At 36.4% G+C, this 25,633-nt stretch overlaps 1 protein-coding gene across 1 annotated transcript in view; it reads right to left on the bottom strand.

The window, feature by feature from the left end:
• The window catches only part of LRP6 (LDL receptor related protein 6), a 144,415-nt gene that overhangs the window by 39,332 nt on the left and 79,450 nt on the right, over positions 1–25,633 (bottom strand). Inside the window, exons 5-10 of the mRNA XM_024575799.4 lie at positions 25,428–25,559; positions 22,189–22,585; positions 20,955–21,126; positions 4,221–4,437; positions 3,209–3,498; positions 1,722–1,948 (exon numbers count right to left, since the gene is read on the bottom strand). Coding sequence (XP_024431567.1) covers positions 1,722–1,948; positions 3,209–3,498; positions 4,221–4,437; positions 20,955–21,126; positions 22,189–22,585; positions 25,428–25,559 — 1,435 coding nt within the window. The remainder of the gene's footprint in view (positions 1–1,721; positions 1,949–3,208; positions 3,499–4,220; positions 4,438–20,954; positions 21,127–22,188; positions 22,586–25,427; positions 25,560–25,633) is intronic.

Here is a 25,633-nt window from a genome sequence, read left to right as displayed (position 1 = left end):
AAAAATCAACACCAAAAAACCAAACAATCCAATTTAAAAGATGAACAGAAGACCTGAATAGACACTTTTCCAAAGAGGACATACAGATAGCCAGTAGACATATGAAAAGATGCTCAATATCACTAATCATCAAAGAAATGCAAATTAAAACCACAATGAGATATCATCTCACACCTATCAGAATGGCTATCATCAATAAATCATCAAACAGCAAGTATTGGAGAGGATGTGGAGAACGGGGAACCCTTGTGCACTGTTAGTGGGAATTTTACCACTATGGAAAATGGTATGGAGTTTCCTCAAAGGTTAAAAATGGGCCTGGCTGGTGTAGCTCAGTGGATTGAGCATGAGCCTGCGAACCAAAGGGTCATGGTTCAAATTCCAGTCAGGGCACATGCCTGGGTTGCTGGCCAGGTCCCCAGCAAGGGGCATGTGAGAAGCAACCACACATTGATGTTTGTCTCCCTCTCTTTCTCCTTCCCTCCCCTCTCTCTAAAAATAAATAAATAAAACCTTAAAAAATTAAAAATGGAAGTGCCTTATGATCCAGTGACTCCACTTCTGGGAATTTATCTGAAGAAACCCAAAACACTAATTCATGAGAATATACACACCCGTATGTTCACTGCAGCATTTTTGCAACAGCCAAGATTTGGAAGTAGCCCAAGTGTCCATCAGTAGATGAGTAGATAAAACAGCTACGGTACATTTACACAATGGAATATGACTTAGACATAAGAAAGAAAATTTTATTCTTTACAACAGCATGCATGGACCTGGAGAACATTATGCTAAGTGAAATAAGCCAGACAGAGAAAGACAAATACCATACGATTTCACTCATATGTGGAATCTAATGAACAAACTCAACTACAAGCAAAACAGAGACAGACTCATAAATAGAGAGCAGGCTGACAGCTCTGGGTAATTGGGGAGTGAAGGGATCAAGCAAAAAAGAAAAAAAGAGAAGGAACTCATGGACATGGACAACAGTGTGATTATGGGGGGAGGTGGGTGGGTGGAGGTGGAAGAGGGTATGGGGAGATAAATGGTGATAAAAGATACAATACAATAAAATTTAAAAATATTTGCATCAAGAGGCATTAAAAACGTGGAATTAGTCTTCAGACTTCAGATCTCTTAGCTGCTGGCTTTTTAACATTTTCTAAATGGTGCGGAAAAATCATCTACTCTCCAAAAACATCACTTTGTAATAAATAGTTTACTATTTATCAAAATCAGTTAACTATTTAATCCCAAAGTTTCTCCAAGCTTATACGAATGACTAAAATAGCTGTCTTCCTGAGTTAATGAGTATTCTAAACTGGAGCTTTATAAGTGCAGTTATTTCTTTGCACACATATGTCAGAGGGTTTACTTTAATAGGTTGCAACCTGGTATCACTTGGGAGAGAGTACAAGCAAATGCAGATTTGACGGTACCTTTAAAAAGGCTGTTTACTTAGTGTGTAAACACGACCAGTAATATTTACTACTTATTCATCCATTTTACTAATCTTTTTTCACCCAATGTTCATAGTGACAAAAGTAAAATTTTGCTAATAATTCTAAATCAGTGAAATGTTAGCTAATGATTTTAAAATAAAGCCTATTTATAGTTTAGTTGTCTGATTCCTAATAAAAATTAAGATATCAAGAATATAACCCATACTAGGCCACGCACAATGTAGTTGCAAAGAATGCATACATAAAGCTGTTTACCCTTCAGCAGGGTCCAGCGCAAGAGCTCTAGGACTGTCTAGGTCTTTCCACACCAAGACTTGCCGGTGCTGTCCATCCAGCTTTGACGCCTCAATTCGATTTGTTCCTGTGTCTGCCCAGTACAAGTTCTTCCCAAGCCAGTCTACTGCCATGCCTTCTGGGTAATCTAAGCCGAATTCTACCACATGTTCCAGTGCACTGCCATTCATAAAGGCTCTGCTGATGGTCTGCAAAAGTAAGATTAACAACAAAGTTAAAAGGCTTAATTAAGTACAAAACACTATTGAGAAGATGTTTGGTTTAGGTTTTGTTGGGTGGGAGGATCCACAAGAGGCAGAGGCATAGTTTCTTAAAACAGTTCATATATTTTATGAGCACAGGGGGAAAAAACGACATCAAACTAATAAATGTAACTGTGACCTCAACTTTTATTGCCAATTCAGGGAGAAATTTTTGAGATTCTTAAGGACCAAAAATTTATTCTGATAGGACAGTGGAATGACTTTCTTTTTAAAACTGATTAGAAATCAAGTGAGAGAGATGTGACCAGAATATTGCAGACCCTTAACTGGTAGTCAGCTTTCTGACGGTACTTGAGAGTATGCCAAGTCATTGTGTCAATCTGAGATCTCAACAAATTGATACCTTATATAAAATGCGTAAAACCATATTGGTATTATCCCTACTGTAGCTCTGAACTCTCTAAAATTTAAAACAATCATAATTCAAGCTATTAATAACAGCTGCTACTTCCTGTCAAGCACTATCCTAAGTACTTTGTATACATATATTTTCTCACTTAATCCTCACAACAGCCCTGCAAAATAGCGATCTCTGTTTTCAAGATGTGGAAAGTTAGAAGGCCAAAGTAAAAGCCAAGATCTATTTATTTACTCTATTTACTCACTCAATAGATTTTACTGAACATTATCAGAATCCTACTCTGGCTCCTATACCCCATGATTTTTGCACATTAGACAAAAGTTTACACAAGTTATATGAAACAAGCCCAAAACAATCTGGAAGAAGGAACATTATTCTCCAGATTTCCTGAGAACTCCTTTTTGATTCAGTACGCTTTTCAATATTTATTCTAGGAAACGAAAATAAGTTGTGCTGTAACTCATAATTGGCATTTTCTACCTCAGCCAGGCTCCAAAATTTTGTTGGAAAAAAATTAAGAGTCAAGTCTTTGTAAGCCATTTATGTGAAGTGTCCAACTGCTTACTCTCTACCTACAGAAAATGTCATTTGTCACCTTCAAATGGAACAAAGTAGAGAAAGATTATGTTGTACAGATTTAGATAGTCAAGCAAAGTACCTTGTATTAAAAGGCACTTAATTAAATAATGAATGGGGTTTTCCCTTGATTTCCTTTAAAAAGTTTAAGTTCTTTGTTGAACTTTGCCTATTAAGCAATGAAGGAGGTTGATCTAGAAGCTCTCCTTTTCAGTCCCCAGTTTTAATATTCCAATTCTTTTGCCAACCTTGAGTGATATATCAGTCCAGTAAATTCGGTTGTCTGTCACATCAAAATCCAAAGCAGAAGCTTCTTTGACACCAGTGAGCGGAATGGCCACATTATTATTGTTAGTTTCCAAAGAAATTCGCCTGATATCTGCTCTCCGTGAAAACAAAAGGAAAGCCTCTGGGACAATGCAAGTCTTCATGTCACTGATGAGTTCAAAGCCAATGGGACAGGCACAGCGAAGGCCCTGAGGTCTATAGAGGCAAAGATGGCTACATCCCCCATTTTCCTCAGCACAGGGGTTGGAACCTAAGAAAGAATTATGAAAGGGCACAGAAGGACACACATTGACATAAATCAACACATTTTTACTTTAAAATTACTAAGCATTCAGTTCACAGAGACCTATCATTATATCTGCTCCCAAACCCAGAGGTTCCATTCTAATCCCATAAACAAGCACTAAGAGCACGGAATAAAAGGCCGGGAGCAGCTTTGTGAGCTATGGCCCCCGCTACTGAGGAGATCAAGCCGGAGAACTGCTAGAGACCAGGAGTTTCTGAGCCGTAGTACGCTATGCCAGTTGGGTGTCTGCACTAAATTGGCATCAATATTGTGACCTTCCAGGAGTAAGGGCCTAAAGAGGGGTGAACTGGCCAAGGCTGGAAATGGAACAGTTCAGAACTCCCTTGCTGATCAACTATGAATTAAAGTATGGCAAAATACTTTCCTTTGTACCTACAGTAAGCTTTAAAATAAACTACATTATTCATTCAGTAGGACTGAATTCTTTTGATGAAGGGTGTGTGTGTGTGTGTGTGTTTCCCTTCAATTCAAACTATGTGGACAGAGTAGAAAGCCAACATTTAAAAGACTCATTTCTGATTTGAAAAATAAAAAAGGAGTTAAGAGATGATCTTTACACTCCCTCGAAACATCAACAATTTACAATGCTGCTTATAAAATTCTGCCTATCTTCATCTTTTCTCATTCACGGCTTCCACTTCTAAGAGAACTCTGGAATTACTTACCAATGATTCGATGAACATTTGTGGCCTTCAGGCCCATGAGGTCAGGGAGCTGGTCTATGATGATTTCCCTCTCTGCGCTTCGTTTGTGTACTCTTTCGATGCTCCGCCTCTGCCAGTCAGTCCAGTAAACATAGTCACCCAGCAAAGTAAACCCAAATATGTGAGGAATTTTGTCTTCCACTAGCACCCGTCTTCCAGTGCCATCGGTATTCATAACCTGCAAGTTTAAGTTTAAAGAGAAGATGTATATTTATTCTTCAAATGTATGTAAAAATGACAAATGCAACTTGCCCCTGACATCAAAATCCAAAAGTACTTATCCCTATTACAATGCCTTCACAAAATGACAAAATGCTGATTTAACGAGGATGATTTCAAAGTCAATATAACCTCATATTTTACCTCTATTTCTCCAATCTCTTATTATCCTTTCTTCTAAAAAATGTGGCAAAATATTAGCTTTAGTATGCATCTCTTCTGCTAAATGACTATATAAAAATTAAATATACAATATCACCTTAAGTTTGCTTGTACATTTGTTTTCAAATTATAATGTACTTTCACATACATTATTTCATTGCATATTTGTTTTATAACATTTTATCCTGAGAGTTTTGCCTTTTTTACATCTAAGGAAACAGATTCATATAAGGTCACATAGCTTGTAAACAGAGTTGGAGTTGAAATATTTTTTAGGACTTCTTTGCTTAGTATATTTTTTATTTTATTGTTTTTACTTAAAATTAACATTATTAAATTCATTCTGACAGTCTCATAAACATTAGCAATTTCCCTAGAAGTAACCAAGGTGTCTCTGACATTATAGCAGCATCTTCTGTTCTAACACATGGAGTAAGTCTTTAAAAGCACAAACTTGCAAGTCCCTAATTGAGACCATTTCTACTATTTAAGGTGACCTTGTTTGTGCCAGGCAAATTAGCCTTCAGAAATGTTATTCTGATACTAAAAACATGTACATGTAATCAATATCTGCCCCCGACCCATCTACAAAAAAATATATCAAATATAATCTTGTGTGCAAGTATTAATTTTTTATCCATACAATTAATAAGAAATATTCCATGTAAGCCAACACTGTGATCGCCTACATGGAATGACAACCAGATGTTCTTCATCTATCCTCTCTAAAAGTTTGAAAAAACCTAATGATATTCCAAGAACAGCCAAACCTTAGAAAAAGACAAAATACTTAAAAACTGAGCAAGCAAAACTATGCCATATCCTAGTAGTTTCACTTGCAAATATCAATAAACATCTGATTTATATCCGATGAAAAAGAAATTTATATTAATTTAATGTTTATCTGTTCATATCAGACACAACAAAACTTCTATTAAGCCAACTGGATAAATCTGTATTTAAATAAAGTTTTTAAAAGTCATAAATATATGCCCTGGCTGGTGTGGCTCAATGGATTGAGTGCCGGCCTGCAAACCAAAGGGTCGCTGGTTGGATTCCCAGTCAGAGCACAAGCCTGGGTTGCGGGCCAGGTCCCCAGTGCGGGGCACGCAGGAGGCGACCACACATTGATGTTTTTCTCCATCTCTTTCTTCCTCCCTTCCCCTCTCTCTAAAAATAAAAACAATAAAATATCTTTTAAAATTCTTTTAAAAAGTTATAAACATGTTAAAATCCAACTCCTACATTAAATGCTATTTAAAGTTAATAATTTGTCTTTGAGCCATGGGCTTATGTTTTTTTATATTTTCTTACTATAGATCATTCCTGGACATATTTTATGATGTCTATGCTTTATCCTTTTTTTTTAAAGATTTTATGGATTTATTTTTAGAGAGAGGGGAGGGAAGGAAGAAAGAGAGGGAGAGAAACATCAATTGGTTGCCTCACGCATGCCCCCAACTGGGCACCTAGCCTGCAACCCAGGCATGTGCCCTGATGGGCAATCGATCCCGTGACCTTTCAGTTTGTGGGACAACGACCAACCAACTGAGCCACACCAGTCAGGGCTGTCTGTGCTGTATCTTAAAATTAATTTGGTGTTTAAGAGTAAAAGGACTAAGCAGAGAAAAGGGCAGATACATATTTTAAAAATGTGAGCTCTAGAATAGCAGCAACCTTAATTCATCCATTCATGTGCCTTCCACAGCTGTTACAGAGCCTGGCAAAGAACTCAATAAATATGTTAAATAATTTTTAAAAGGAGACAGGTTTCCTAAGATACTCAAGGAACATTCCTAAGAATGGAAATGAAAATTTCTATTAACAGTTCTTATCCTCAGATCCTACAGCTCAGCCATTTGAATGAATGAAAGGAGTTCTTGCCCAAATTTTAAATCCACGTAAAGTGCATTCTACCACCTACTTTTGGAGAAGGGATATATATTCCTGCTCCCTTCTAATGGCAATGCTCTGAGAAAGAATTTCTGGTCCCATTTTATTACTGCCTGGAAACTGATCAGGGTTAAAAATCTTTCCTTCATTAGACATGTAACTCAGAAATGTCCATTTTAGTAGAGAAAGCTTATTTTGAAAACTCTGTACTTTTCCCTCTCTTTCCTAACAGGGAGATTATCTCTTGACTCTAGTATATTACTCTACCCCCTTTATAAGAACTTCTCTCCCAATTATTTCCTTCTTTTCCAGCATCTTCAATTTCTCCTTCTCCATACGGCCCTTCTTTTCTGCCTTTAGCACAACACAATTTCCCCCACTTTATGAAGACATTGTTTAAAAGTTGAATGATTCTGTTTTAATTACCACATTCTTTGAAGATGATCTCTAACGCTGCTTCTACCTTTCAGCATTTGTTCCCTTACCTGCCTACAAATGGCTTCCTATCTATGCCTCAGGTTAAGTAACTACTGAAAACAGTCAATAACTAGTTTCTTGCTTTTCTCAGTTCTTGAGCTCTTTCACCTCTTTTTAACATTTGACCATCTTAACCACCCACTAAAACTCTACACTTGGTTTCATGGCACAGTATCTTACTCCTTTTTCTATAGCCAAGACTGCTTTTTATCTCTCCATTTCACTGGTTCCTTCTTCCTTTTACAAATCTGGGTGGGTATTTCCCAAGATTTCTTGAGTTCTTCTCTGTCTATAAACACCTCTCAAAAAGCCCATCAAGGCTTATGGCTTCTGCTATTATCAACTGAGCTACCCAGGCTGCTTCTGCTATTATCTTACGTAGAAAAATTACAAATATGTAAAGTTGTAATCTAAGACCTCATCAGTTTCTATTGCAGAATTCCCATCTCCCAGAAAATATACTGCTACCTCATCTAAAATGCCACATACTTAACAGTGAACCTATGTTCTCTATTAGGCAGAGTTCATCACCCTATCAGGGAGCATCAAACATCAAGTGCTTAATATTCCATATTATAAAGCTTTAAAACACTACTTCCTTACAAGCTTATGGTAAACATTATGATTTAATTTTATTCCTAGTTTCATTCAGTATTATGTTAAATCAATTACTATGCATTACTTTACACTTAATAGATACTAATTTTACTGACTACTATGCCCAACCCAAATATTGGCCTTTCTTTTTAAATTTGCCAATCTAAATGCTTAATACTGAATTAGATGCCTAATAATGAGCTTCTTTGTAAAAAATTTAAATTCCTACTTCAAAAATGTTACAGGATCAACCAACTCTTCTCTTTTAGCTATGTCATCCTGCAACACTTTTGTTGGTCCATTTTGATAAATGAACAACTTAAATATAAGACAGCTGATTAAGTATGACTTTGGATAATAAACAAAAAATGAAACTGAAAATCACAGTGAGAAAAATAACAAAAGCACAATTCCAAAAGATCCTTTTAGTTTACATAATTAAGCATCTTCTATTTAGTAGTTGCTCTTCATTCTTCTGCTCTAAAAACTAATCTCATGATTAGCAAACAATATTCTGGCAGAATGAGATTTGGATTTCAAATATAAGCTCTATCACTCACCAGCAGTTTCTCACACGCAAATTAGAACTGATTTAAAAATTAAAGATCTCTGCTGTATATACAGCACAGTTTCAGATGTTTGCTGGTTCTTGCCCTTTGAAATTACCTTAGTGAAATGCTTTAGTCCTTAAAAGTAAAGAGCTACACTCAAATAGCTATAATTGATTAATTTATAAAATATAGTTCTTCAAAGTAAAAATGGATATATAAATATAAAAGAATATGTGGAAATAAAAAAAAACAAAATAACTGCACACTGTTAAACTGAAGAATAAGAGCAATACAGACCTTTCTATATTTTGGCAGCTAGTGGAAAACTACAGGGCCTCATTCTCATTTCAACCCCCATTTTTATTGTTTGCTTATACTACTTAGGTGTACAGTAACGTTTAAAACAATAAACAAAAAGGAGCAATTTGACAATTTGATCAGAGCATACTTTTGCTGCTCTGCCAGACCCTCTTTCCACTCCCCACCAAAACCAAACATAAACATACCTAGTAAGTGCAAATCACCATGACAGACATTATGATGAACGCTAAGAAATTTATAACAGGACCTCTTCTGGCGTACGAATTACGATCTAGTTGTAGAGGTAAATTATACCCTCCTCTGGCCTATAGCTTACCAGGAAAACCTTCAGGAAATAGTAGTAATTCAAATCCACCTTGAAGAATTAGGAGAATTTTGACAAAGAGAAAGAGAAAAGGATTTTCCACAATAAGAGAAATAACACTTGTTAACACGCAGAGTTAAGGATGCTTTGAAAGAAACTCCCTAAGGCAAAAGGAAGAATACAAAGGTACTTAAAGAAGACAGTGGCAGACATAGGTACCACCCTATGGCAGGTATGAAATTTCAGGATAAGGAGCATCAGAAAACAAGAACTTCTGAAAGCATTTTGAGGAGCACGACATAACAAGGCTGTTTTTCAGGAAGACCTCATTTACCCCTGTCTCCATGTTCAGATCGTTTGTGCTAAAAATAAATATCTTAAATACAGACTTATGGTAATTCTCACAGAATTACCTGTGAGATGGTAAGAGAAGTCCAAAATCTCTTATCTAAGTCCCAGGGCCAGCTGCATTTCAGAATGTAGATTTTTAAAAAAATATTCAGAAAGGTTAACACATGCACTTGGCACATCACCTCTACCCGGGTCCAGGGTAGCACTTCATTGCCCCCATGTAAATATTTCTAAAAAGGGAGATAAATAAAGACCACAAATAGTCTTACCTTGCTTCAGGGCAGGGTCACCTCCAACTGAATTAACAAAAATTATTTTTGGTTTCTAGAGTTTTTTCGATTTCAGAACTACACATATGCGCTTGTAGATCAGAAACACCTGGCTAATCTTCAACTCAGTCCCTGGACAAAACTAGAGTTTGGATCAGTGTTAATGCCGTGCTAAGTGCAAGCAAGGGTGTCCGGGAAGAAAAAAAAGAACAAAGGACATAGTAAGGTTTTTAGCAGTATCTGGAAGAAAAAGCAAATGGTAATGCTAATCTTAAGATCTTTAGAACAGCACAATGGCCAGGAACTTAAGGTTCCCTAAAAGCCACAACTAAGGATTTTGTAGCTTTACCCACCAGGGTATTAGGACCTTCCCGCTATTCCTGTTCTCTCACTTTAAGAGCAAAATATATATAAATCTTTTGTGAGGGGAGTGGATCAGGGGTGGGGCATAAATACAACCCATATTAAAGCTAGATATATCACATCTATTTCAAATCAATGTAATTAAGATGTACTAAAGATTTTTTAAATGTAATTTTGTAAGCACATTGTTTCCCTTAATTCCCCGTCTTCCTATTCTCAGCTGTTGTAGTTTTTACAACAGGGTTGAGTCCAGAACAGTGCTGTCCGAGAGAAATATAATACCAGCCACAAATGTGAGTTGTGTGTGTGTGTAATTTTAAACTTTCCAGTAGCCAAATTAAAAAAGTTAAAGGAAAATGGTAAAATTAATTTTACCTATTAATAAATTAATACATCTTATGAAATCAAATATCAAATCCAATAGAGCAAAAATATTTTGATTTCAATATATGTATTTTAAAAGATTTTATTTATTTATTTTTAGAAAGAGGAGAAAAGAGGGAGAGTAACATCAATGTGTGGTTGCCTCTCGTATGCCCCCTATTGGGGACCTGGCCCGGAACCGAGGCATGTGCCCTAACTTGAGAATCAAACCAGTGAACCTTTGGTTCGCAGACTAGTACTCAATCCACTGAGCCACACCAGCCAGGGCAATATGTATTTTTATTTTAATATTATTCATGAGATTTTATTTTATTTTTTTCATACTAGGTCTTAGTATGTATTTTGCACTTAAAGCATCTCAATTCAGAATAACCACATTTTAGCTGTTCCATCGCTGTATGTGGCTATTGGCTACCACAACGACTACACGAATTTCATGGTGGTGACTATACTGCTTACGATAAAATTCACTTACTCCTGTTTAGATTAGATCTCTGTCCCCTCTTACACCTGCCACTTTCAGGGTTGCCACAGGCCCATCAGGCTTAGTACACCCACAAACAAATGTCTTTAATTTGGTCTTTCCTTTCTCCTCAGCTTTACTATACTTAATTCTAATAAGGGTAAAAATTACTTCAAAAAATAATTTCTGATGAAAAAATTACTAAAACTCCACCTCTTTATATCTTTTTGCAAATTTGCATTTCAAAGAACTAGCTGAGATTTATAAGAGCAAAGGCCTAATTCTTTCATTGCTTTTAGGGCATCTCAAAACAGAAGTATTAAAACCACAATGATATTAATAAAAGAATCCTTATCTGACATCTCCTTGGTTCCCCCTTTCAGACCAGTCTAGACTGACCATGAACTGGCAGTGGTTGGAGTTGGGTGGTTCATGAGAATCTTTACTCTGTTTTACTATATCTGTGAAGTTTGCCATAATTAAAAAAAAAATGAATGGAGGAAAGATAAAGAGCAAGCCCAAAGAAGGAGGGGTTGGGAAAAGAAGTGGGGAAGAGCTGTTATCAATAAATGTTGTTATTTTTGTCCTTAGTATGTAGAAAGCAATGATAAGAATCCTCTGAAGAGATTAAGCGATCAACAGCTTAAATAAAATCTGATTGTGAGAACTTTACATGTGAAGAACCATGTATTTTCCTATGTGAGTCCAATGCTTACTTTCTGAAACTTTTCTTTCATTATCTGTGCAGAGTTCACACTTTTATTAGAAAATTAGCTTCTCCCCTAAATATTTCTCTTCTACCAACCATACCACCTCTTTCTACTGGGCAGAAGCAACACAGTGAAACAAGAACACGCTGCTCTGTCTCAAAGAAAGTCACTACGAACGGTTTCAGACAGGTTTCTAGGTTTGTAACTAGGGTTTTAAGTCCCTTATGTTTAAAATAACAACTCTTGGTAAAAGCTTGCTTGTATATTCCGAACCCAGAACAAGTGAACCATTTTAGGTGATTCCAAAAGATGAGCCTTATACTTTTAATAGTTGAGCCAACACTACTTAAATCTTCTGATGATTCTTGAGGGTGTGCTTCACTGTATTACCTCAGAGTAGTTTAATTAGTTAAACTGAAATTAGGCTTCTGTCACCTCTACAATCTTCCTACAAATCTGAACCAGAGTCTCCAGTGGTTTCAGCTGCTTCAACCACATTGCGGTATGGATTTAACATTCTGAGGCATTCTCAAATATCCCCAAACCACACTGAGAATGTGGGCTACAAGAGGAAACAGATGTGGGTTAACCAGAACATTATCTCCACAGAGAGGAGGTAAGAGCAAACCTTCTATAAACATCACATCCGGTTTTTGGAGCAGTTTCATCAGTTCATTAAATGTCAAGACAGGATTACCAGGAAAGCTTGGAATGCAGCCAGTCTACAACCAAAATTGCTGCTATGCCGCTTCACTTGACCAGACACGTTCAAGAAATAGATGACAGCAGGACAACCAGGCACCCATCATAAAATGACCTGGAGTGGGAATGCCATGCAGCTCCGAAAGACAAATAACAATGATGCTCATGAGGAACCATTCTTCTCCTAATGTCCTAGGCAATATCCAAAGCAAGGAGTGAATTGGAAGTATAGGAGAGACTGGCAGGTATCATTGGGGGCTGGCTGACAGACTTCACTGGACACAAAATATAATTTCACAGAAAGGCACTTGAAAATAGAATATATATCCATCCATACAAATAACATTTCAGTCATGCATGCAGAATCTCACTGGGGCGGAAAGTGAAATGTTTGGACCCGGTAAGGGAAGTGAGGAGATGGCATGCACTTGTTTAAGGGAGCAGTAGGGGCAATTACAGTGATGCACCTAAAGCCTTTTAACACAGTTCCTGACATATTATGACTGAATAAAGACAAGTGATTTTTAATATGAAGAGGAAGTATCATGGTTGCACTAGGTTTAATTTTTTTTCAAGAACATGCTTAGAATATTAAGCATTTGCAGTCACTATGTCCTTTTACAGATAAGAGCTAAGAACTGCTATTGTGACCAAAGCTTTCTAAAACCTGACTTACTCAGGAAAACTATAAAATTGAGAACAGATTATTTTCAGAAGGCATCATTAAAATAAACACCACCTTAGTCAACTCTACTGAATTGCTTCTCAAGACATTTCTGAGAGCCCCATTGTCCTGGAGCCTTCAATAAAACCTAGTGGGAAAACACGAGCATGTTAACAAGGGAAAACTAACCGCTTTCTCTCCTTTTCAAGTATAGCTAAAATAAGTCCTATTTGCCCTCTGAGTATAAAAGAATAAATTGTAACACCTTAGTACTAAAAGGTAGATTACTCCAGCACCAATGAGCATAACATATGCTCAGATATTGGTTTTTAAATACTACTCCTTCAGGAAAAGAACGATGGCTCCTCGGAGCAACAGCTGATTCCAAGGCTGAGGCAAAGGAAATAAGATAAAGCTGGATATATTGCTGTTTCAGAAACTGTTTTAAAAATGATAGGGGCTCCGTGAAAAATTAAAAATAGAGCTACTGTGATCTGCAACCCCACTACTGGGTATACTTCCAAAAGAGGTGAAGGAAGGATCTCAAGAGTTATTTGCACACCCATGTTCACTGTAGCATGATTCACAATAACCAGGAGGTGGAACCGCCCTAAATGCCCACACACAGATGAATAAAGAAAATGTGGTATAAAATGGAGTACTATTCCACCTTTAAAAAGATGGGAATCCGGTTATATGCTACAACATAGATGAACCACGAGGACATTATGCTGAGTGAAATAAGCCACTCACAGAAAGACACTACTGCATGATTCCAGTTATACGAAGTATTGAAGTAGTCAAACTCTTAGCAATAGAAAGTAAAATGGTGGTTGCCAGTGAGGGGGTGGGGAGGAGTTCTTCAAGAGGCACAGCTTTAGTTTTACAAGAGAAGAAAGTTCTAGAGATCTTGTTATACAACAATGGGCATATAACTAACACTACTGTACTGTACGCTTAAGAACGGTTAAGGGGGTATGTTTTATGTTATGTGTTTTTACCAGAATTTAAAAAAAAAAAAGAAGAAAGCATGTGCAAAAGACACAGGAGACAACTTGAGGGTGCTTTTAATGACAATTCTGGGACAATTTTTACAATATAATGATAATAATGGATATAACCCATAAAATAAAATAATCATCTACAAGTCCACACTGATAATTGGGTAAACAGAGGCAAGGGGACAGCTCTTCCTTACTGGAGAATTCCAATTAATATATATAATAGGAATACATGATGGAAATGGTATCGGTATTAATTTCCTGATGTTGATAACTGTTTCATGAGTATGTAAAACGAAGCTGGGTGAAAGAGTATTCTTGCAAGTTTTCTGTAAGTGTGAAATTGTTTCAAAATGAGTAAGTATAAAAAAGAGGCAGCAGAGCACCACACAAAAAGTACTGTACTGGGAATCAGGAAACTCGAATTCCATTCATTTCTTTCTAGATAGAAAGCTCCATGACTTTGGGCAAACAAAAGATGCTAACTAAGCAAAAAGCACTAAGCACTGCTGGATTTTAGGAAGAGAAACCTGGCTAGAAAGAAAAAATGTTTGTGTGAGTATATGATGCTATCTAGAAGTCATAGCTAATTTTATAAGATTTGAAAACAGCTTCATTTTATACAAAGACCACACTTGGGAAACCTATAAAACACTGTTTACTTATTGGTCTGTAGACTAATAAAATCTATCATGGCACAGAAGAGTTTTTGACATACGTGAAGAATAACACTGTTAAACTGAAACATAAAAGCAATATAATTCTCAACCAAACATAAAAGCCAAGTCATTTGTCAACCCAAAATAAAAAATAAATGAACAGCAAAAACAAAAAAATGTTGAACAGGGGCTCTATTAATTGCATAAAGCCTCTAATTTCATTCCTACTTACAAAGTCTTGGCAGATTTCAGAAGCTCAAAATTATAAATGAAATACTAAACGAACACCAGCCTATTGAAAATTTCACTACAATAAAAAGAATTCTAATCCTTCTCTGACAGTTACTTATTTCGGATCGAATCCAACAGAAGAAACCCCCAAATAACAGTACGATAAATGAAAATCTGGCAGGGCTCAACAACAAAATGACAGGGCCTGCATGCCAAAATTAAGATTACTGAAAGGTCTTAATTTTTAAATTATAAATTATATTTAAAATGGAAAAAAACCGAAAGAGAATCCTTTGTTCATTACAGATAACTATAGGAATGACTATTACACAGGATCTTTAAATAGCTGGTGATAATTTTAAATTGAAACAAAGAGCTAAAATGCCTGTCCCTGTTAACTGCTCAATGTGTCGCAAATTCCTTACCAGGAAGTCCCAAAACTGTGGTCCTTATCATTATCTGACAGTTTACCCTTCCCACGGCTTCTAAAAACAGCAAAAATGAAATCTCTATGACCCCTTTAAAAGTATAATAGTTTCCCACCTAGAGAGAGATAACCTCCTGAAAAATAATGTTTGAAATGGACTCCATTAATAAAAAATATTTACAAGTTTGGCAAGCTTCAAACAACAGCTTTAAACATTTCAGACTGAAATTAAAAATACCTGCACACATGGTTTTATACTAAAACATGAGAAGAAAAAGTATAAAAGCAGAACATTAAAAAAAAATCCAAATGCAAGCTCAAACTTGGTCACTAAAAAAGCTTTCTAAGTACCAACATGCACCAGATTATTCTGATTTACATAGATAAAACCATACTAACTCCTAAGTGAGGCAGAGCATCTTCATTGGTGAGGCTCTGGGGTTTGCTGTGGCAGTTTGGGAAAGCATGATCACACTTACCTTCAAGGGTAGTTCTCTTATATACATGCAATCATTTCTTTAGAGCCAAAGTCGAGTGGCTAATAAGACAGCATATAATTGGATGATGAACTACTTTGGTTACTGTAGATTATAATTTAAATAATGTTGCTAGAATTACACATGAATAGGTAACTTTCAAATAGGAGTTTAAAAAAATATAGTATCATAAGATATATCCCAACAGATGCAAGGTGATGTAACAGGGCAGCACCATTTTATAACTCAATGCACGTAGGCCCAAAATCCAAGTATTCTGTTGAGCTGAGGAATCTTATAATGGGAGTTTATCAGTATCATTCTTCTGTTATTATATGTCAAGAAGATGTGGGGAAAAATATAAACAGAATCCAGCAGAAGTAAGGCCTGCTTGAGTGTGGTTGGTAGGGTAATAACATGGGTGTAATAATTCATAGTTTTAATTTGAACATTTCACCTAAAATGTCATATGGTGTGCTTGAGTGTGATATTATGTTACAGAATTACATGCTTATGATTTTTTAATAAAAGATTTTATAATAAAAAGGGGCATTATTTGTGTTGAACCCTGTATTTACATCCATCCATACATATAGTGTGGTAAAGTAGTAAGAATGGGCAACGATTCAGGCATTTAAGTTCATTAACTTGAGTATCTAAAACTGAAAGTATAATATAATCTATTTTAAGGAACACTGAATGTTATAAATTAGCGAAGATTCAAAAGAAAGTACTTGGTGGTACCTGTTATCAGAAGAGCTTTATCTCAACAGATGATTGTATTATTACAAATTCTTAATGAGGAAGTAATCTTAGAAACAAACAATAGAAAAATCATCATAAATGGGTCCTTGTGTGTTTTAACAGACTTTCACAATACACAGGCTGAAGATGCCAGACAAAGAAATTACTTTAAAAAGAAATATGAATACTTGGGAAGCAAATTTCCTTATTAGGGTATTGATAAAATAGAGGAAGTTGTCATGAGAGGAAAATGTAGCCCTGCAATTTCAGCCTCAGAATATGAAATAGAACATTCACCGAATGCCAAGTTTTCAGCACAGATCCTACACAATAATACCCTCTTTATTCAAAAGTTCTTGGTACTCAAGGTTCTAATAATCTCCATTTCTGTTTCCCAACAAAGTTGTGCCAAGTATAATTAGATGTGAACAAAACTACTATGGACACTGTATTCTCTAAAGTATGGAAATTTACAATAAAAGAGATTCAAAACAAATCTACATGCCCTTAAGGTAGACAAGAAAAATCTCTTTTTGCCTGTAACTACTAGGGTTGCTGCATTTGTCAGCAAAAGCTCAGAAACAAAAGGGGGGAAATGAAATAAAAAGTATATAATGAGAAAACAAACTGTAAGAAAAATTTAGTTATGACAGTATTACTTTCAATAAAACCAGTAATTCAAACTGCATTAATTTTGCCAATCAGTTAAATTGGGATGTAATGAGAAAAGCATCCTGAAAAAATACAACAGTACATTCTTTATATAATGGCAAGAAAATGCTTTACACATAAGTTATCAATGATATGTCTTTGCTATTGGTAAGCAGTATTGCAGGCACTCAAGTGCAACAGATGTTTTTGGCAGTGAAACCTGACCAAGAAAAATGAGCATGTTGTTAAGACACAATGTGTTTCTGTCTACTGCAAGGTCTTATAAAGCAGAAGTAAAGGCTTATTTGATGCTCCCCCTGTCAGAAAAATAGAAATGATCCTTTCTAATAATGCTTTAGTATTTATTATCAGGAAGCCCCAGAATACTATATTAACACTTGGGTAGGGTAGGGGCTGGGGGAGTCCAGTGCAGACAAGTAAACCAGAAGCTTGTTCATAAAAGGTGATTAAATGATAACAGCATAATGAAGAAGCAACAAAAACAAGCACCAGCACGTACCTTTTAACTGACACCTACAGGTAAGTGGTCACTATCAGCTGACAAGTAAGGAAATCAGACATACCCTCAAAGGTGCATTCTTATATTAAAGCACAGGCCAATATTATGACTACCTTTTAAAAACTCTGACATCATTAGCAATTCCTCGTGTCCCATCCCTCTCGGCAGAAGGTGGATATAAACCTCGAACCAGAACTAAGGAATCTCCACTGAGGGGGCAGATAGCAAATGAACATTCTGAGCTTTTCCCATAAGATCCACTCAAAACGCAAGAATTTACTATGCCTTTCATTGATACATATATTTACCAAATAATTATTTTCTTCCCAAATGTACTATAAACACATATAGGAGAGTTTGACCCTAAGTAAACTCTAAGGCAGGGGCGTCAAACTCATTTTCACTGGGGGCCACATCAGCCTCACAGTTGCCTTCAAAGAGCTGAACGTAATTTTAGGACTGTATAAATGTAACTACTCCTTAACAGTTAAGCGAGAGCTCAGCACTGCCACTGGGTAGAAACAAGGTGCCTGGCCGCATAAAACAAGGTGGAGGGCCGGATTCAGGTCTTGTGTTTGCCACCTGTGCTCTAAGTTTTCCAGAAAAGAACAGGGCTATTTAATCCATACTTAGATATTTTCTTATAGTCCAGGGAAAAAAAAGCAGCTTTCATTCCTGGGCATGACAAAAGTTGGGAAGCTTTCTTAAAAGGATGGGACTAGAAGAGAGCATGTGACCTAGACTAGGGTCAGATCAGTACCTAGGATCAGCTGCTACATAACAAAAGGCCAGCAAATAATCTTGGAAACAGAAGCATTTTAAAGTTATGTATCATCCAGAAGTTTTCAAGTTCACTATAATCTACCTAGTGCTAAGTAAAGCAAGATGAAAAGCCTGTGGTGGCAGTTGCTCCTATAATCACTACTAGTCTCAGACAGGGAAACTAACAGTTTTTCTCTGAAGAGCTGTGGTCTTTCCTTAGTTTGCCATTTATCAGCTATTTTACACATCATCATAAATTAAGGGACTAAATAACAGTACCAGCTCTCTTTTATTTCCCAATTGTGTCTGTGAAAAGAAAATGACAAAAGCACTGATGCTCAATTACAGAAATTTCATTGGAATCTCCAGGGGAAAAAATAAGGGGAAGTATGTGTGCAGAATTTGGTGGAAGTAGATGTACCATTAACTGCAAATAATCTATCAAAAAGAGAACAAAGAACATTAGTAGCTGTGCTCCAGCAAACCTGGAGGAAGAGAAATATCTGAAAGGTTTAAAAACGCAGGTACCACATTCAGGGAAGAAGGCAAGAAGGAAGTGAGGGAGCAAGTGACACCACTGTATATACATGTATAGCACAGGAAGACAGAACAAACCAGAATGAACACTAATTTTAAGATCTAGTGGACTCACAGCAAACTAATAAATCCTGTTTAATCAATATTATTTATATACTGTTATGTAATGTGTACTCATTTTTATTCTTAAACACTATTACTCAGAACCTCCATAAATTTTCATTTCTCTTATATGAATCCCTCTGGAACTACTTATGATTTTGAATAAGCTTCTATATCTAAAGTGCTAACAGTGACCTGAGCCCTGACTAGTGTGGCTCATTTGGTTGGGCACCATCCCGCAAAGAGAAAGGTCACAAGCTCAATTTCCGTTCAGGGCACATGCCCAGGTTGGGAGTTGGATCCCAAGTCAGGGTGCCTACAAAAGGCAAGGGACCGATGTTTCTTTCTGATGTTGATGTTTCTCTCCCTCTCTTTTCCCTCCTTTCCCCTCTCTTTCTAAAAATAAATACAGAAAATCTTTAAAAAAATAAAAATATGCCCTGGCTGGTGTGGCTCAGTGGATTGAGTGACAGCCTCCTAACCAAAGGTTCGCTGGTTCGATTCCCAGTCAGGGCACGTGACAGGGTTGTAGGCCAGGTCCCCAGTTGGAAGCACACAAGAGGCAACTACACATTGATGTTTCCCTCTCTTTCTCCCTCCCTCCCCCTCTCTAAAAATAAATAAATAAAATCTTAAAATAAAATAAAATAAAAGTGACCTGAAATGGGAAAAATAAGACTTTGAGAAATTCCAAGTAAGAAACATTTTATTTACAATCTAATCAGTCACAGTAAGCTAAAAAAAGTTAAGACCATTTTTTCTAGACCATGTAATTTTAAAAAGCCCTACAAAATAAGAAATCAAGTACTCTTCCCTACTATAAATTATATTCTCTTCCTCCCTTATGTACAGACATTCTTCTTGGACAAGCTTTAAACTGTTTTTCTAAGAGGAGTAACACCTATACATTCATGGATAGTCCACAGCTGATCAACAATACACATTTGTGAACTGGATGAGAATGGGTGGGCAATTTGTATTCAAGCCAACCCAAGTGAAGCTAATAGCCTGTCTGAAAAGTGAACCCATAACCTTTGTCTCATTAGCACTGAGCTCCAGCTGTTAAAGATTCAAACACTAACCTAGACTTAAAGGGGAGAGGAGGAGGCAGTAAAACACTAACAACAGGGAGAAAATTTATATAATCAAGTCTATGCAAAATTTTTATTAATGGAAACCAGCTGCAAGAATGAAAGATGCTGTTTTCAGTATTTGAGCCTGGTGGGAATACTGATGGTTTTCTTCTATTCCAAGTTTCCATTCTGAAAGGAAGGCCCTTTAATTCATCATTCCCTCAGAGTCCCTGGACTCCTAAGAATACCTTTCTGAAATAACTGCTCTAGATCCCAAATTACCTATGCACTAGGAGATATCTGCTGCGGCTTTGCAAAGCCATCCAAAGTCATTCCTTATATAAAAGTCATGCATCCACCAAAGGAATAACGTGTCCCAAACTCTGTTTTAAATATGAGGTCTACAGACCTCTAGCACAGCTTAATTCAAAGTCTGAAATTCCGACTTCACGCTCAATATCAAAGACATAAACCACTTACAAAACACTGTGATAAAATATTCACCACTGGTCGTTTCCACCATAATTCTATTCTGACTGCCACTACTGAATTCTACCACTTGGTAAATATTTTTCCCCAAACTCTGGTTAATTACTCCTTCTCCTCACACAGCTCTAATCAATTTAGAACCTGTTTGCATGTAACCACCTCGATACTTAATATATTCCACCATCTGCCCCCAACACCAAAAATAACAAAAAAGCTATAAACACATGTGCTTTGTTTTCCTGACATGACCACCAGCTTTTCCAGTATAGATCTTATATAATATTTGATTTGAGCAGAAACTGCCCCTAGGAAATTCAGGTAGTGGCTTTTACCCATACTGAAGAAAATCATTCACATAAGCTTTTAAGACTAAAACATGGTGAATACCCATTTCTCATTGCAAGTAGAACTCAGAAATCCTAGGGTTAGGTGCGAGAAAATAAGTAATTGTTAGAATCCTGAAGGTTGAGTAAAATTTCTGTAAAAGATACCTCTAGAACCCCAGACAAGAGCCAAGAATATTTGCATCAAATTACTATCAACTCAAAACCATTGTTAAGACTGGCTTTAAAATTAAAAAGCAAGAAACAAACCTCAATTTTGTCTGTTTTGGCATCTCCCCAGTATATTTTGCCTTCATCATAATCCAAGGCTAAACCATTTGGCCACCCAAGAGAAGTGTTAACCAACACTACTCGGTCAGAACCATCCAGAGCTGCTCGCTCAATTTTCGGGATTTCTCCCCAGTCAGTCCAATACATGTACCTATAGAAGTATACAGAAAATGAGCTAAAAACACATTAATAAACTGTAGCTTCTAGTATCCTAAAGGTGAGGTCCACCCCTCATATTACACTGGTATCATCAATTAAGATCTTACAAGGGAATAAAAAAAACAGTGCTTAAATATACCAAGAGTATGTTTAAGACATTTTTATAGCAGCATATAAGCTTATAGGAAATTTTCAGACTAAACAGTGTTTTCCAGATTTGATGATCAAAATGCCTTCCAATAATGAGATTCCATTTTTAGCCATGTTTTTTCAAAATATTTTGTGTTCCTTCACGTGAACAACCCTCTTTTTCTTTCCCATTTGTCATTTCTGACACAAAAAGGTTAATAATCAGATTACAAACTGAATCCCAAAATAACTCATTCCCCCTGTACTGCTAAGTGATTCTTCAGGCTCCTGGTAGTTTAAGTGGCTCTAAGGCACTGGTATACAATAAAGTGTAATGATTTGCCACTTTGTTCGCCCTCAGAATGAATCTCATAGTTAACAAATAACATTGTTGAGTATGTAGAAATCTTTGTTTCCCTCAACTGTGGCCAGGGTGTTACGGCAAAGGAAAAAAAAAAAAAAAAAAGACGAAGTCCAGCTGCGTGGCCAGACAAAAGTTTTGAAAATGGATTCATTTGTATATTTAGAAATATATAACATAAGATTTTTTTACCATATCATTCTAGAAGTACTGAAAATGGGATGAAATGAAGTCCTCTAGGGGAAGAAAAAGTTCTGAAAACAGTTTCTTTCCTCATTTTTCATGGCCATGAAGCAACCTCGGCAAAGTCTGCAGCCAACACCCAAACTCAGCAAGCATGGACTTAATTTAGAAATAAAAAATATTCAAAAAATCCAAGGGAAAAAACTAGCAATTCTTTAACTTGAGATTTTATTACAATCACTATATTCTAAAAATGGAAAGCCATTAAAGAGCTATTTATTGGAAACCATGCATAATTCATATTGTTGTCTGCCAATATATTTAGGGACCTGTAGAAAACAGAAACACCAGGCAAAATTTTCTATCAGTGGAGCTTCTTACCCAACCATGGGATCTAACACAATAGCCCGGGGTTCCTCTAAGTCCTCTGAAATCAAGATCTTCCTCATGGTCCCATTGAGCCTTGTCACTTCTATTCGATCAGTGCCAGTGTCTGTCCAGTAAAGATTTCGGGCAACCCAGTCAACAGCAATACCATCAGGGTGTGCAATCTGAGCGGTGACCACAAACTGACTGCCGGTTCCATCGAGGAATGAGCGGCGGATGGCCCTCACTTCATCATCAGTCCAGTAGATATAGCCTTCCACGGGATCGTAATCTATAGCAATGGCATGGCGGATATCTTCCAACTGTAAAACAATGTCTGTGAAGTCTGGTGTATCCAAAGAAATGCGTCTCAAGTCTGTCCTTCGGGCTAAAAGCAGTAATTCAGTAGCACCTAGAACAAAGTGGAATAAATGGGGGGGGAGAATTGAAACCCACAGGCAAAATTTAGTCACTCTAAAAAAGATACAGAACTGCTTCAGGAATTGAAAAGTAAATGAGTATAAAAGGGTACTAGGTTCTATTTAAGGTGAAAACGGACAGTAATACAGTGAACTAGGAATAGCTTGATTATGAGGTGAAACTCTTTAATATCTGAGCTCCCCAAATCAAGTTTTGATTCCCTCTCTCATTTCATTCATTATATCATTTCATTCATTATATAGCCACTGGAAATAAAACAGCTACTTAATGGTATAATGAACGATAAGTAATGACTAAAACACTAAGTAGCTGAATATTAAAGGAGGAAGGAGACAAAATATAGGTCCTTTGTTCAAGAGGTATGTTTTTACAAAGGTAAGGAAATCTAGGGCAAGGACCTTTTGTGATTGATGAGGATGTTCTAAAACTGGACTGTGATGGTTGCACAAATCTGTAAATTTACTAAAAATCATTGACTTGTACACTTGAAATGGATGAATTTTATGGTATGTAAATTACATCTCAGTAAAGCTGCTGGGACAAAGATAATGTCTACTATAAGATAATGTCTGGCAGAGAATTACAACACAGGAGGCTATGGAGAAGGAAAAGCAGCAGCACAGAGAGGGAAATCAGATAAATGTTAACACAGTGGTTGAAAGTAAGAGTTGTGGATCTGCCAGAACTGGATTTAAGTAGCTATATAAATTTAGGCAAAACGCCTAATCTCTCTAAGTCTAGTTTCTTCGTATCTCACAGGGTTGCTGCGAGGACTCAGGAATGTACTGAACATAAAAGTACCCAATAACCCTTAGCTAATAATTATTATTTTCATTAGAAAGTACTTTCAAAATTTTATTTCACTGAGTTTCAAATCAGATTTATGAAATATTTTAAACTCAAATTAGTATTCAATAAAAACATAGCTGAGACTGAGAATATTAAGCTCAATCTTTTTTGTTTTGTTTTGTAATGTTTAAGCAAAAATAACTAGCAAAAAGTTATCTAATTACAAAAGCTAATACAAGATAGTAAGAAAATTGACATCTGAAGAAGTGAAGAAAGATTCCCAACTAAAGAAATGAATACAAAGGAAAAATACTGGCATTAAACTTCAATTATCAATCTGGAATTATAGTTGGAAAAAACTGGGAAGAGTAAAGTTCTCAACATCAGTTTCTGCATCTAGAATTAACTGTAAATGAATTCTATCTTGGAGAAAATATAGCCCGAAATGCCACAGCAGGCACCAACCATAAAATTTACTGCCTCTGCTGTAACTACCAAAAGGAGCCAGCCCAAAACTTTGCAAACAAAGAAGTCACAGAAAGTGAAGTTGTTAATTTGAGCAAGGTGATCAAAATAGACTAGTTAACTTAAGGCTACTACACATCAAATATATATATGAATTCCATTTGCATGCTGTGAGAGAGTAGATAGACCACTACCGCTAAAAAAGCAAACAAACAAAAAAAGCCCTGTTTTAAAGCCAGGCTACATATTTTTAAACAAAATAAGGAACATAACAAAAACCTTTTGTTTTAAATTGAAACCAAATTATTGTTTGCCATGGAAACCGTCTGACAAGAGTCAGCCAGCTTCACCTTTAGCTATGAGGATAATTTATCAATGCCAAGTCATGACAAATATCCTGGACACCAGCTCAATTCCATCTCTCCGACTTCCTGACCCCCTTGCCAGGAACTTTCTAACCAACTCTGAAATAAAGGCTTCTGCTTTTCAGAGTTAGATAAAGAAGCCACTGCTAAATATAACAATTTTCTTACCAGGTCTTGCTGGTGGCTAGAGAACCAGATGGTGATCCACAGGGGTAAGAATAAAGAACATTCTCATTAACAGGAAAAAGAAAGAACTGGTGTTCTCCCAAAGCAAAAGCCCCCTGAAATGCCCTCATCAGTATACTTCTCAAACATAACCCTCTCTTTGGAACAGCAATTTTCAACCTTTTTCATCTCATGGCACACATAAACTAATTACTAAAATTCTGCATCACATCAAAAAATATTGTGCCGATCTGACAATAAAATAGGTATCATTTTGATTCATTCACACCAGATGGCTATTGTTGTGTTCGCTGTTGTCATTATTCAATCTGATAATCGAAGAGAGAAAAGGTCCGTGTCCCTGACTCAACAGTCAGGTACTGCACATTTTAAAATTCTTATGGCACACCAGTATGCCGTAACACAACAGCTGAAAATCGCTGCCACAGAGAATTAACAAAGCAAGGAGAAGAGGTAGTGTAGTTGCTAAGTACAGGGAGAGGTTGCTTTAAACAGTACAATATGAAATTTTTTTTCTTCTTCTGAAAGCTCTTCCCTGCCATTAAAAGGCAATTAAAAAATTGTTCAACTATTTTTCAGAAAATATGCTCAACCCTATGATAGTCTTTATAGTTAAAAGTTTAATGAACATCTTTTCCTTGCACAAAGGTTCTTTATGTACAAGTGTTCTCTACATCTACTGTTAAAAACATATTCCTTACAGAATATTCATTTTCACAGGACTCAACTGTGATATAAATGACTAAGAGAGTTGACAGAGAAAAGAAATAGCACCTAATTCTTTTCAAAAATAGTATGTTAAAAATACTAAAATAATTTTTAAAAGTTTTCAAGAGGCCAACACTCACAAAACACTCCTGTTTTATAACCAATTATGAATACCAAGATTAAGTACCAAGTCTCCCAAAGCACTATGACCTATAGAAAATGTTATCAAGAAATAAAATAAATCATAAAGAATCGCAATTGCTATTTAAAATTTTTCCTTCTTGAAGACCATATTCTTACCATCTTTGCAAGTCTTCCCATCCTCCAGGAGTTTGACTCCGGTTGGGCAAGCGCACTGATAAAAAGGCTTGACTGGAGACATCAGACACAAGTGGGAACAACCCCCGTTATCAATTCCACATGGGTTTGCAGCTGTCAAATATAAATCACACTGATCAATACCAATGATTCCAGATGATCTTCCTCACTCTACGTACACAAAGGTT

This window comes from Desmodus rotundus, chromosome 3 (genome assembly GCF_022682495.2).
Source record: "Desmodus rotundus isolate HL8 chromosome 3, HLdesRot8A.1, whole genome shotgun sequence".
In the NCBI taxonomy this organism is placed as follows: domain Eukaryota; kingdom Metazoa; phylum Chordata; class Mammalia; order Chiroptera; family Phyllostomidae; genus Desmodus; species Desmodus rotundus.
This window is presented reverse-complemented; position numbering and strand designations above follow the sequence as displayed.